Source organism: Arachis hypogaea, chromosome 14, assembly GCF_003086295.3.
Source record: "Arachis hypogaea cultivar Tifrunner chromosome 14, arahy.Tifrunner.gnm2.J5K5, whole genome shotgun sequence".
In the NCBI taxonomy this organism is placed as follows: domain Eukaryota; kingdom Viridiplantae; phylum Streptophyta; class Magnoliopsida; order Fabales; family Fabaceae; genus Arachis; species Arachis hypogaea.
The window spans coordinates 29265170-29280334 of record NC_092049.1 but is presented as its reverse complement, the minus strand read 5'-3'; the positions used below and the strand labels follow the sequence as shown (position 1 = coordinate 29280334).

Genomic DNA, 15165 nt, shown 5'->3' with positions numbered 1-15165 from the left:
ACGACGGCGAGGATTTCAGAGAAATTGTCTGTGCCCCTGCACAATTGACTTCTGTGAAAAAGGAGAGGAAAACGCGCTATATTAAGGAAGCTTCCATTACCCTGATTTCCAGCGTTCGTTAGATTGCTACCACAACTGCAGCTATCTTGCCAATTTGCGATGGTTTTTTGAACGACCACTAATTTTTTGCCGCTATCTTCTGCCTCTCTTGTAGCGGAGCTAAGGTCTATGTGGGGTCACCACGTAACAAAAATAATTAAATTTATAAAAGTTATAGTATATATATTTTGTAAATTAAAATAAATATAAATTCAATAAGTGCAAACAACAAATAATATAATTGTATTTAGTAAAATAATTTTTAAATTTTTAAAAAATATAATAGATATAAATATAAATTTAAAAGTAAATCTAAATATTTATTGATATATAAAATTATATTATAGTTTTTTACCTTTAATAAACATAAGCTAACTTTGAATCGTGGCTCATTAACTTGCTTAAAAAAAATGCAAAATTTATAATTTTGAAAAACAGGATCATCTTTTCAAAAAGTTTAGGGAGAAAATTTTTAGAACAAAAATTTAGACACTAAAGTGGAATCATTTTTATAATACATTCATGACTTATTATTAATAAAACGTGACTAAATAAATATTACATATTATATAATCTATAATGGTTTCAATATTTTAATTTAATACTTTATATAATACTTGAAAAATAAAAAGCAACCTAACATATATTCATGTGTTGCCACTAGACACGTAGTTATAGATTTAGATTATTCCACTTTTTTGTATTTATGATGTTGGCTAACAATCCCATTATTAGTAATATTCTTTGAAAGGTTAAAAAATTTAACCATGCTAATTAAGTAATTAATTTATACATGCACAGAAACTAGAAACTAGTGGACAAAACAAAGAAGAATAAGAAGAGAACAAAATCACAAATTGTCTGCAGTCACACACTCATCATATAATTATGGTTACCTTTTTTTTTTTTTTTTTTTTCTTTTTCAAGTGATGAGATTTCAGCCCGTGACTCCGTGACTCATTCAATACATCAGCAGCAGCAATTATTGAGGTTCATAACTTCATATAATGAATGGTTTTAGGTTCATGCCAAACAGGTAATAATGCATGCATGACTGATGCCAATAATTCAAGTTTTAATCTTATTAAATTAATGTGTTTTAACAAAAAAGTGATATATATTTTTACTACTAAAAATTTTAACTTTTTTATTATCCACAAATGTTAAATATAATAATACAGCATGTAGGAAAACTTACCTTTATAATAAAAAAAATATTTTTTAATTAATTATATAACTCTTTTATTAAAATAACACACATACATAACTATATATAATAAAATTTATTAATATCAAATTATTGCAAAAAAAAATATAAGATTAAAACTAAAATTTTAAAAATATTGATAAAAAATTTGTATTTAAATAACATTGTCACAAAAATAAAAATCATTCAAAAGATATTGAGAATTTTGAACTTATAACATTGTGAGTGATAGGTTAGATTGTTAGAGAAGTTGTTAAGAATTGGTAGAGTTTGTTATGTTAGTTGTGAGGTGGTTATAAGTCTGGTTTAACTCTCTACTTCTGTATATATAAGTGTAAAGACTAGTGTAATTGTCACTCATTCAATACACAACAATTCATCATTAACATTCTTTCTTCATTTTATGATTTTTTTCTCTCTAATTCATCTTGGTTCTTCAATCTTTCTTCTTCTTCACCATGATACTGTTTCTCACTAACTCCTTGGCCACCACAAAATAATAAGATCTCATGCCTCTTGCTGAAAAATTTGATGACAATAACTTCAACACATGAAAGCATCAAGTGTGGCTCACTATTCAAACTCTGGAATGGAGGATTACTTAGATCCATCCAAAACACTAGCAAGATATGAACAACTTCCTATTCTAGAAGCATCTTCAACTCAAAATTTGAGTACTACACGAACCCCCTTTCCAACAGCAACTCCAACTACTCCGATGACATCTCCTGCCACGAAACCACAAAACAGATTCAAGAATCTTCTTCTTACAAAGAGTATCGTCAGAACAACTTAGCATTAACTACATGGCTTATTGCTTCACTGACCAATCCTTTCAAGAATAAAGTTCTTCATTGCAAGACATTTGCTGAAGCCTGGTTCACGATTATCAATTTCTTTGATAAACCACTATTTTATGGTTTATAATGTGTTTAATTGTGTGGTTTTATCATGATCTTTACCCACTTATTCATGTGATTAGCATGCATTTATATTTCCTTCCTAAAATTATCACATGATTAAAAACTTGCTTCCTAAGAGACTTTTAATTACGTATTTTAATTCTCCTTTATTCCATTCGATGTCGTGATCTGTGTGTTGAGTGTTTCAGGCTGTATAGGGCATGAATGAGTTAGAGATTGGAAAGGAAGCTTGCAAAAATGGAAGGAACACAAGAAATTGAGGAGATGACCAGCGAGAAGTGACGCAGCCGCATGGCTCATGCGACCGCGCGAAAGAGAGGAAATCGCAGTGACGCGGCCGCATGGCTCACGCAACCACGCGGATTGGAATAGCACAAGTGACGCAGAGGCGTGGACGACGCGCCCGCGTGGAAAAGCAAAACGCCGAATGACGCGGCCGCATGAATGACGCGATCGCGTGACGTGTGCGATCTGCATAATCTGCAGAATTGCTGGGGGCGATTTCGGGCCCTGTTTTGACCCAGTTTTCGGCCCAAAAAAGCAGACTAGAGCCAGAGGACATGCAGAAACCAAAAACAACATTCATTCTACATAGTTTTAGTTTTTAGATCTAGTTTTACTCCTCCTCTAGGTTTTCTCTCTCTACACATTCATAGTTCTTAGGATTTTAATTTCTATTGTTTTTTTGCATTGGGATATTGAGAAGAGTTATTACCTCATCAAGACTTCGTCATTCTAGTTCGTTTTCTTAACTTGGCTTTACTCTTCCATGTCCTTTAATTTACTCAATTTTACTATTGGATTATTTTAGAATTTATTAATACAAGAATTACTTTTATTTTTAATTGATTCCTTTGAGTTTTATTTATCATGTCTTCCTTTAATTCCCTTTCTTATGTTATGAGTTCTACATTCACAATGAGCGAGTAGTTCCTTAACTTGATGGGGAGTTGATTGAAAGGAACCCTTGAGTTGGGGTACTTAAAAGAAAAATTGTAATTGAGTTTATTGTTGGAATGCTCTTTAATCACTGACACTAATCCTTTTCAATTGAGCGGATTGGGACTTGTGAATAGAAACAACATTCCAACTTGTTTGACCTTCCCTTACCTAGTAAAGGATAACTAAACAGAACAACCTTCAATTATCAATTAATCTTGAGAGTACTACAATAAGAATAGGGCTTCCAACTAATCTACTCCTAGTCAAGGCTTTTATTTAAATTACTTAATTTCTCCAATTTAATTTCATGTTTATTCAACTCAAACTCTTTTTGAAAACATCTGATTAATAAAATAGCACACCTTTCTGCAACTCGTTGGGAGACGACCTGGGATTCATACTCCCAGTATTTTAATTTTAATTTTTGTGACAACCCTTCTAAATTGATAAGTGGATTTCTGGTTGGTTAAGAACTATACTTGCAACGCATATCTTATAACAATTCTTAATTTGCCAATTTCCGCCACGTCATTCTTCTTTGTAACTTCTAAGACAAGGATTTAGAGCCTTAAAGATCAACTCAAATTTGTAAAAAAAACCTCTACAATTGCTGATTATCTCTCTCGAATTCAATGAATTGTGGAATCTCTTCTTGCAATAGGACCTCAAATCAGTAAGGATGATCATATGCAAGCGATCATCGATGGTCTTCCAGAAAATTACAATGACTACATTACATCTGTAATATCATTCCTTGGCACTTTTATTGTAAGTGAAGTTGAATCTTTTCTTAAAGCATATGATGATATGCTTGAACGCTTCAAAACTCCTAACAACTACATACCCATCGCAAATTTGTCTCAATCATTCTTTCCAACTAACAATCGACGTGGTGCTCGAAAAGGTCACGATGGACGATTCCAGAGAAGGGGAAGAAATTCTTGGAACAACACGCGCCCTTCCTGCCAGATTTGTAATGGGCACATTGCATGGAATTATTATTACCGTTTTGATCAACAGTATCACCCAAATTCTTCGTTACAACAATCATAAATCCCCTTCTCAAATACATTACCACCACCCTCCTCATCTATAATCCTCATGCATATCTCACAACACTATCTTCAATTGTTGAATCAATTTGGTATCCAGATTCAGGGGCAAGTCATCATCACGTTATCCCTAATCCAAGAAATCGCTTGAAAAATTCACAAAGTCTTCCTGATCCAAATCAATTATTTGTGGGTAATGGTGCGGGTATCCCTATCTCTAGTTTTGGTTCTTCTGTTCTTATTGATCAAACTAATAATTTTGCTTATCGATTACAAAATCTTTTATATGAGCCTAATATAACTCAAAATCTAATGAGCATTTCTAAGTTTGCAGAAGACAATAAGGTATTCTTTGAATTTTAGCCTAAGAAATGTTTTGTTCATGATCAAGTTTCTTGCCAATTCCTTGTCAAGACATCACTAGAGGGAAAATTTATGCCTTTGATAATCTTATTGTTCCTAAAAATGCTTCTTATTTGAAGAATCACGCTAATCGTTTGTGTTACTCTCTGAAACATTTACCATGCAATAACATATATTTTAATAAGTCTGATTCTACAATTTTCAATTCATACAATGTACCAACTTCCAATATAGACACTTGTAATACTTTTACTAATTTTAACAAGGGGTAAGTATTATTTTGGTCCCTAACATTTAGGGTCAGAATCAAAACCGTCCCTTACGTAATTTTCGATTTAATTTCCTCCCTAATGTTTTATTTCCTTTTAAAATCGTCTTTTCTAATAATTTTTTTTAAAATTACAAAGCTACCCTTTTCAGCCTTTCTGTTTCATGTGAAACACTTCATGTCTTTATTTGTATGTAAACCCTCAACATTAACCACACCGTTTCATAAACCAATGTGATTGCTTCATGCCCTAGCTCAGAATCGGAAATGAAGGAAGCTATTCTTGAAGAGAAGAGAGCAGGCGAGTTTCGGCTACTTGAAGGAAGGAACTTGAATAGTTGGTGAGGTAGCATTCGGAGGCTTGGCATAGGTATGATTTCTTCCCTTCCGTTGACTATGGTAGTTCTCCTCATAGTAGTTAGTTTTGGGTTAGATGGTTGTTTATAGATCATTGAATGGAGGCCAAATGTGTGTAGTGAGACTATGAATTAATATCACTGTGAAATAGGGATGTCTCTGTGTGTGTGTGTGTTTTTTATTGTTGCAATATGATAATGTGTTCTGATTACTCATAGGGTGTTGGAGAAGACAATGAAATATTTTAAACTAAAAGTCTACTATGAAGGATGGTTTACTTATCAAAATGGGCCATTACAGTATGTGGGAGGAGAAATAACAGTTATAGAAGAGATTGATTGTGATCGATGATTAGTATTTGAAGCCTATGCAGAGCTAAAGTAGTTTGGTTACATTCAGGAGAATATCTCAGCGTTGTCGTTCAAGGATCCTATAGATAAAGACATGGAGGAAAATTTGAAGTTATTTAAAGGTGATGCAGATTCGATTGCCATGTGTAAAATAGTTGAATTAAGAGAGTATGTAGAGTTGTTTGTTGTGCACAAGGTTGAGGAGGACAGCGTGTTTCCAGCTGCTAGCTACATTGATGTTGGGGAGGATCATGAGATGGTTGATAAAGGTGAAGGACAAGAGCTGGTTTTGTATGGTGGAGAATATGTGGGGCAAAGCCAATCTGAACCAGGTGCTGATGATACAATGCAGAGACTAGGGACAGTGATGTTGATGATAATAATAAAGTTGAGCTTGGTAATTCTGGTGATAGTGATAGTCTCGATTCAGAGTATAAACCATATAAAGAGGAGGATGACAGTACAGATGATTTGCACTTTATTGATAGTGAAGATGAGCTTGATCCTGATGTAAGTGGGTTTGAAGATGTGAATGTGATGACTGATAGGCGTAGGGTTGTGAAGAAGAAGGGAATGGAAACTGAGAACTTTGAAAATGATGAGCGAGCAAACATTGATGACTTAGAGTTGGATCACGAGGTTGGTGTTAAGGGATCAGGTTTAGACCATGAGGGAGTGAGGTATCCAGTGCACAAGGCACAAAAAGACATGAAGCAATATAAGTGGAAAGTTGGGACACTATATACATCTTGAGAGGAATTTAAAGACACTGTGACTGCATATGTTGTGCAAACTACAAGGGAAATTACATTTAGGAAGTGTGATATGAAAAAGGGTTAGGGCCGTTTGTTCTGGTGAGGGTCCTTTTTGGATGTATGCTGCAAAAATGGGAGAAGAGGATACTTGACAGTTTCGTAGCATGAATTTGACTCACACATGTACACAAGCACATATGTTGGGGATTTTACACTCAAAATGGCTTGGAAAGGCATTTAAGAAGAAGGTTGAATCGAATCTCAAGGTGAAGATAAGGGAGTTGGTTTCCAAGGCTAAAAAAAAAGTGGAACTTGACTGTTACTAAATCAATGGCAACGAGGACTAAACAGATTACATTGGATGAAATTCAGGAAACCTTTCGAGAGCAGTATAAGAGGATTTATGACTATGGACATGAGCTGTTGAGGGCAAATGTAGGCTCCTCTGTTTGTATACAAGTGCAAAGGTCCCCTGATTTTGATAATGAAGCTCAAACATCATCCATGACAAATTATTGTATCTTTCAGAAGATCTACGTGTGCTTGGAAGCATGCAAGCAGAGTTTCCAGTATTGCAGGTCCTTCATTGGTCTAGATGGATGCTTTTTGAAGACACCTCAAGTTGGACAATTTCTCACTGCAATAGGTTGGGATCCGAATGACCAAATGCTGCCCATTGCATATGTGGTTGTAGAGGATGAGACCAAGGACTCGTGGACTTGGTTCTTGAATCATCTTACATCTGACATTGGGATTGAGAGGATGGGAAAATCTACATTCATGTCTGACCAACAGAACGTTAGTATACTTCACCATATTTTACTTATGCACATTTACATTCTGTATTACTGTATATGAAGTATCACTAACTATATGCTCATTAATATCATGAATATAGGGTTTGTTGCCAGCATATGAGGATGCTATACTAGAAGTAGACAACCAATTCTATGTGAGACACTTATACAGAAACTTCAGGAAAAGGTTTCCAGAGTTACATTTAAAGCAAATGATGTGGAAGTGTGCTAAGGCGACTCACTAGAAAGATTGGGAGAGGTACATGGCCTAACTGAAAGCTGTGAATCAGGAAGTTTTTAGGTACCTAATTGCTATTCTCCCTAGGTATTGGTCTAGATCTAGGTTTGCATTTAATTCTAAAGTAGATACACTGGTTAACAACATGTCTAAGAGCTTTGATTCTGCCATAGTTGATGTTAGAGAGAAGCCGATAGTTATGATGTTAGAGAAGATTAGGGTTAAACTAATGACTAGGTGGGAAGAAAATAGAGAACTAGCTCAGAACTATCCAGGGACAATTCTACTTAAGATTAGAATGAAGTTAGAGAGAATGTCTAGATCAGCTGGGCAGTGGCAACCATATTGGTCTGTAGCTCAGAAATATGAGGTTGTTAATAGATTAGAAAATTTTGCTGTGGACATAGGCACCCATTAGTGTTCATGTAGAAGGTGGCAGATGAGTGGCATACCTTGTGTGCATGCTATTAGTTGCATCAATTTCAAGGGGCTTGACTTGGAACCATTTGTGGCCAACTGTTATAAGAAAGAAGCATACTTGAAGTGCTACGAGTTAGTAATACACCCTTTGAATGGACCTGATCTCCGGGAGAGAATAGCACATGGTGATATTATGCCACCCCCGTATAGAAGGTCTAGTCACAGGCCAGTAAAAAAGAGAAGACCAGCTGCTAGGGAGGAAGAGTAGAGCAGCAGCACTCACTTGTCAAGGAGTGGGGAGAAACAAAGGTGCTTAATATGTGGTTCAGTTGGACACAACGAAAGCAGCTGCCCTAAACCTATTGAGGATGAGGTATGATTTTTAATTTTTCTTTCTACTTTTTTTGAGTTTGTCATAAGACTAATATTGTTGTGTTTAATTGTAACTATCTATTAGGCCCAACATTCAAAAAAACTTAGCAAAGGGAAGAAGAAGAAGTCAAGCTCCAACTCACATCCTCCAGCTACCAAGGAAGGAAGAAAGACTGTATCTTCACAGCTCACTCGTAAACTGGGTGTCAAGAGGAAAATTGATTCAGCAATACAGCCACTATCTTTAACCCAGTCCAGCTCTGCAACACAGACAAAAAGGCCTAGAGGCAGGCCCAAGAAGCACACCAGCCCAAAGAAGCACACCAGCCTAATAAGTTCAGCACCTTCTTCATCCTCAGCATAGCCAAACATCACAACCTTTCCAGCCTCTCAACCAACCCTTACCACATCTTCAAGCCAACCGATTAGACACTTCTCTATCAAGAATTATAGAGCACCTCATGTTTCTCCCAAGAAACTAAGGTTTATGGCAAAGTTACCTCCAAGAAAATAGGGATTGCTTTAGGAAATTTAAAAAAATAGGAGCATATTTTGATACTTATATACAATGCATGTGGGTTTATTTTGAGTTATGTTTGTCTTAAGGTTCTAATAATGTCAATGTGGACTCTGTTAGCTACTTTTGGTTGGTCATATTTTGCTTATGAGCTACTCAGTGTTGTACTGAATTATTGGCTTGGAGCAGCCAACCCTTTTGCGATGAATTCTAGGTGTGAAACACTATGTTTATTATGTATGCTATTCTGATATTTACCATGTGCCTATTACTTAGTTTGTTGTTTATGACATTGTTATCGAATTATTCAGTAATGGAACCCATCTATTTGCCAAACTGAAATTCTACTCTCATTTCAGAAACTAACCATTCTTACATAATTGTCATTCATACATGTTGAAACAGATTCAACAGAACAGATTCAGGAAATCCACCTAAATAATAAACCCTACCCCAATTTACTTACAACAATAACAGCATACTACTACACACTTTTCATACAAGGTTCAATGGAATTACACACGGTTGCCTTACTTTTGAAAATTTCTGCAACAGCAAATACAAAAACCCAACCCACCCAAAAAATCCTAACACAACAACCTTCAGCTTCCATTCTGCCACTATCGTTCTTGATTTCAGCGAGGAAACCTTCCTCCTTATCCTGGCAATTTCTGACTGTTCAACTTCTGTCTTTGAATCTGCTCAATGAAAGAAGTTGCAACCTTGTTGTACCTACACATACCCACAGTGTTCACTCTTCATTCCATTATCCAAACGACTCAATTGAAAAGAAAAAAAGACAACAAACCTCAAAATAAACACAGTCCCAGAATCTGTGACCAGGATTCTCCCTTGTTCCTGAGGTTTGCAACACCGGCCTCTCACCATGAGAGCAAAGTAGCAGTCTGCCATGGGAGGAAGATCTGCTTCGAGACGAGGTTGAGCTATAGGCAGCCATGGCGTTCTCCCTCCAAGAGGTCAACGATGGTGGATTCTGCTACGGTGGATTTCACATTACTTTACCCTTTTTTTTTCATTACTTATATATTTATATTGCTTTTCTATTGTCATAATTACCGATAACAAACCAAAGGGCATTTTTGTTCTGAAAAAATAAGAAAGGACGATTTTAAAAGCAAAAAAAAAAAATTAAGGAGGATTTTAAATCAAAAACTACGTAAGGGATGATTTTGATTCTGACCCTAAACGCTAGGGACCAAAACAATACTTACCCCTGTTAATAACATTGAGAAGAGTTTCAATTTTGTTTATTCATTGTGTAAGAAAACAGATTCTCATATTATTTCAAATTTAACTTTTTGCACTAACAATGATCATATTTCTTATCACAATAAGAATGTAGCCCCTATTACTAAATTAGCTTTAACTGCTAACTCAGACACACACACTAATATGAATTTATGGCATAAACGTCTTGGACACAACTTTGCCAAATGTGATGCATGTTTTAAAAGATTACGGGGGAGGGGGGTTTATGTGTGTGTCTAGAGCATCCTCTTTTAAATATGTGTGTGAATTTTGTTCTCTTGCTAAAATATATGTCCTGTCATTTTCTAACTCTATTAACACAAAATTTGCCTCTTGAACTTGTCTTTGTTGATATATGAGGAGCATCCCTAGTGGTGTAAAGGTATGGATTTCAATACTACATATCATTTGTTGATACTTTTAGTTGTTACACTTGTATTTTCTATTAACTAATAAATCTCAAGCTTTTTCAGCACTTAAAACCTACAAATCTTTTATGGAAAATCAAACAAATTGCACCTTGAAAGCACTTAAATCTGATCATAGAATGGAGTTTTTATCACATGCCTTCACTAATTTTTTGGTTGAACACGACATTAAACACAAGTTTAGCTGCCCTTATACACACCAACAACAAGGATGTGTTAAGAGAAGACATTGTTTAATTCTTGAAACAGGTTTGTTATTACATGCTACAACATCCATCCTTGTGCAGTTTTGGGAGGATGCTTTTAGCACTGCTGTATATTTACTCAACAAATTACCCATTTTCATTTTGCAATTCTCATATCCTCTTTAAAGTTTATGTAAAAGGAAAAACCAAACTATACTAGGCTAAAATTATTTGGTTGTCAATGCTTTCCTTACCTTAGACTATATTATAAACGGTTTTTTTTAATAAAATAAAAAAATTATTATTTTTTCAAATACGATTTTTGAACTTTAATTCTCCAAATATGATTTTTTTTGTTTAGAGCAAGTTTGCCGCATCCCCGACGAACTCTATAAAAATTATAGAGTTCGCCTTACCCACGGCGAACTCCACTCAAATTTTTAAAAATCCACGTTTTTATTCCATATCATCGTCTCCAAAATAGTATATAGATCTCCAAACAGTATATAGGAGTACACAAAAATATATAGACAACAAGCATGATTTCTTCAAGGATTTTTTTAATTATAAATTAAAAAAAACAAGCCATATTTAACAATGGCAACCATTATCATCGTCTCTAAAAATACACAGGTACACTAGAATAAGCCATTTTAACAAGAATTTTTTTAATTATAAATTCAAAAAATAACTATTTCCCAAAAATAAAATACGACTTATTCCTGTGTACTCTTGTGTACTCTCATGTACTCTGGAGATGATGATAATAGTTACCATTGTTAACTTTCCAAACTCAATCTGATATATTTGAAGTGAAGTTCTGACGGAGGAAAAATTGCCAGTAAAGAATTTCACAAAAATGTCGCATTGCAAGTACAGTTCTAAACCAACAAATTATCCTCGATCAACGTTTAAATTGTTTGTCACTTAAGCAAACCCAATAAAATTGACTGAAGTATTTAAACCTTGGGTCGTCTCTCAAAGGAATTACAGGGAAGTGTAGTTTATTATTGGCTATGAAAAAGTTTATTTTGGGGTTTTGTAATAAGAAACAAGAAAGTAAAATGGCAAGAAAATAAATTAATAACAAAGAAAGCTCTTAGCAAGGAAAGAGAATTATAAGTCCTATCCTCATTATCATCGTTAATTGGGATGGTAAATGTAAATTGCTTTCACTTAGTTATCCTCTAACAAATGAAGGAAAGTCAAGCGAGCAAAATCGACTTAAGTTCACAAGTCTTAATCAAAGACTAGATTTAGTGAGGCTCAAGCCAACTAGCAACATTCAATCACCAATCAACAAAAGAATTTTGATAACTTAAAAGTCTCTAATTAATCAATCCAAGTCAAGAACATAAAAATCTAAATTAAAATCCACCCAAGAATTTTATCAAACACTTGGAAGGCATAAAATAAAAACATAGAAAACAAGACATAGGAAATTCTAAGACTAATCAAAGCAAAGAAATGACAATAACAAAGCAATTGAACAATAAGAAACATGAAACATAAATTGCATTAATGAAAATTGAAAGTAACACATGAACTCATGGACTAAATTAGAAAAATAAAGGAATCAATAAGAGAAGTAGATAACTAAAGTACTAGAACAAATAAAAGTAAGAGAAAACTAAATTAAAATAAGACTGAAACCTAAAACCTAAGGAGAAATTGAAAGAAAAAATCCTAAACCTAGAGAGAGGAGAGAGCCTCTCGCTCTAGAATTCTACATCTAAAACCTAAAGTGTGTATGAATGAAAAGTGAATGATTGTGTGAATCGAAATCCCCCTTCCAGCTTCACTCTGCAGCCTATTGTCCTCATTTTTGGGCTTGAAACTGGGTCAAAAGCAGCCCAGAAATTGCCCCCAGCGTTTTCTCGTAACTGAGGCACGTGACGCTTGTCACGCGTATGCGTCAGCCATGCGTACGCGTCGATGGATATTGAACTGGCCATGCGTACACGTCATCTACGCGTGCGCGTCATTTGTCTACTGCACCAGTCATGCGTACGCATCGTCCATACGTGTGCGTCGGCTCCAACTTCTCAAATCCTCAATTTCTTGTGTTCCTTCTACTTTGGCATGCTTCCTTTCCATCCTCTAAGCCATTCCTGCCCTATAAAACCTGAAAACACTTAACACACATATCACGACATTGAATGGTAATAAGAGAAGATTAGGAATTAGCAATTTTAAGGCCAAAGAAGCATGTTTTCAATCATAGCACAAAATTAGGAAGAAAACTTAAAAACATGCAATTTTCTATGGATAAGTATGAGAATAGTTGACAAAATCCACTCAATTCAATACGAAATAAATCATAAAATAGTGGTTCATCAAATCTCTCCACACTTAAACATTAGCATGTCCTCATGCTAAGCTCAAGAGAAGCTATAAAAGGGTGAAGATGAATGGTAGAATTTATGCAATGCAACCTATCTAAATGCAAGCTACCTACATGCGTCTACCTATTCTAAGCATATATGTGGTCAAAGTGAGTCAAATTTCCAAGAAATCATATATGCACAATCAAGGGCTAAATCAATCATATCAAAGCACATTCACAATTGAATTGAGTTATTCAAAAGAGTTCACAACTTGCAAGATAAGCAATGATCAAAGATGGACATATGGAATTGAGCAATTGAACCCTCATCAGATGTGTATATGCACTCTAATCGCTCAAATATTTAGGGTTAATCTACTCAAATCTCCTCTAATCATGCTTTCTAAAACTTTGTTCTTCACCTAGCCAATCAACAACTATTTAGTGTACAAATGCAAATATCGTGAGGGCTTTTCAAGGTTGTAATGGGGCTAAGATAAGGGTGAAGATATATGTATGGCCAAGTGAGCTATCATTTGAATCTTTGACTAACCTAAGTTCTCACCTAACACATACACACTATCTATACAATTCTAAAATCAAGCCTAGCCACCCACGATCTCACTTTTACACATATACATACACTCATGTATCAATTCTAATTCCATCACATATGCATTGACCTTTTTATTGAACTTAACATTGGGGTAATTTTATCCCCTATTCATTTATTTCTTCTTTTTTTTCTTTTTTTCTTTTTTTATATGAAAACATAATATATACAAAGGATATCGATGCATATGGTTTCTATAATTTCAAACGAGTATACACCCAAATTCTCAATATTTGTCAATAAAAACAAAACACATTCTCATCAACCAAAGTCCCCACGTTTCTCCACACTTAATTAACACACACACACTCACTATCTTAAACTAACCAAAGATTCAAATAGGATAATTAATTGTCTTTCCGCTTAAGGTTAGTGATGTGGTAATGTAAAGAACAAAAGGGAATTAAACATACTCAAAGTGGTGAACAAAGGCAAATGAAATGGTAGGATATTTGGGATAAGTGAGCTATAATCAAATGATGGTCTCAATCACATAATTGCATGAATATACACTAAATAATGGACATATAGAATGGAACAAACCAAAGATTGCAATCATAGAGAAGAAAACACACGAGAATCAAAATCATGGTAAAATAATGTAACCATACAATTAAGCTAAAAAACTCACGGGTTGTGTGTTCTTAGCTCAAAAACTATATTCCAAGCTATATATACATCATGCAAGTTTCAAAAAAGTTTCAACTCAAATCAATTGGAATCTTAATGCCCTTTTTAAGAAAAAGAAACATTCCTTGAAAATTTCTTCAAATTGACCAACATTTATTATATTATATATATACTAAATGATATAATGTGATTGTGAAAAGTTAAAAATTCCTAGTTTAATCTTATTTTCAACCAAATCAATGTCTCATATGCGACGGATAAACTAAGCTCAATTATGCACATTTTTTCCAATCACAACTAATAAACTAAAATAGCTATATATATATACTATCAAACTAAAAGTGCAAATCAAACTAAAAATCTAAGATATATACAAGCAAAAGTGCAGAATGCAAAAAACTAAAAAATACTCAAAACAACTAATATATACAAGAATCCAAAAGTGCAATAAAGTAAAAATGCAAGTACTGAAAATAAAACAAAATAAAAGCAGAAGTGTCTGGAATAGTTCACTAAAATATAGACTCTGCCGATGACGGCGACCTCCCCACACTTAGAAGATTGCATCGTCATCGATGCTAATAAACTCAAGATGGGTGAGAGGGGTTAACGTCTTCAGCTCCATTGTCTCCTATGGATGGATGTGGCTCTGGCTGTGGCTCCACAGAGATTTGCTACTCTGTAAGGGCCTGTGTCTGTGTAGGGGACTCTGCCTACTGTGCCTGATCCTCCTAAGCCTCCTCTTCCGCCTCAGACTGGTCGAAAGGAGTATCGGGCTCAAAGGGAATATTAGTGCCAGAAGCTATCATTTGTCTCAGGTGTTGGTATCGTCACTTCCCGCGATGTTCTATCTGGTCCATGCGCTCGGAAAGGCACTGCACAAAATGATAAGTCGGCTAGGATAATGATGAAGGTGCCGGTCTAGTGGATGCAGATGGTGCTGTCGGTCCGGCTGCGACGTAGGAAGAAGCCGGCTCAGAAGCTGCTGCAATGGTAGCTCGGTCTCGTCGCCGGGCTGCCGTTCGGTCACCAACCCGGCTCCCCCAAGGAATAA

At 35.0% G+C, this 15165-nt stretch overlaps 1 protein-coding gene across 1 annotated transcript; it reads left to right on the top strand.

Moving 5' to 3' along the window:
- Window positions 1–6646: 6646 nt before the first annotated feature.
- On the top strand, window positions 6647–14904 carry LOC140178561 (uncharacterized). Its single transcript, XM_072215748.1, has 5 exons — window positions 6647–7114; window positions 7215–7300; window positions 7439–7721; window positions 7839–8000; window positions 14815–14904. Exons 1-5 carry the CDS (start codon window positions 6647–6649, stop codon window positions 14902–14904), a joined length of 1089 nt encoding a protein of 362 aa, XP_072071849.1.
- Window positions 14905–15165: the final 261 nt, after the last annotated feature.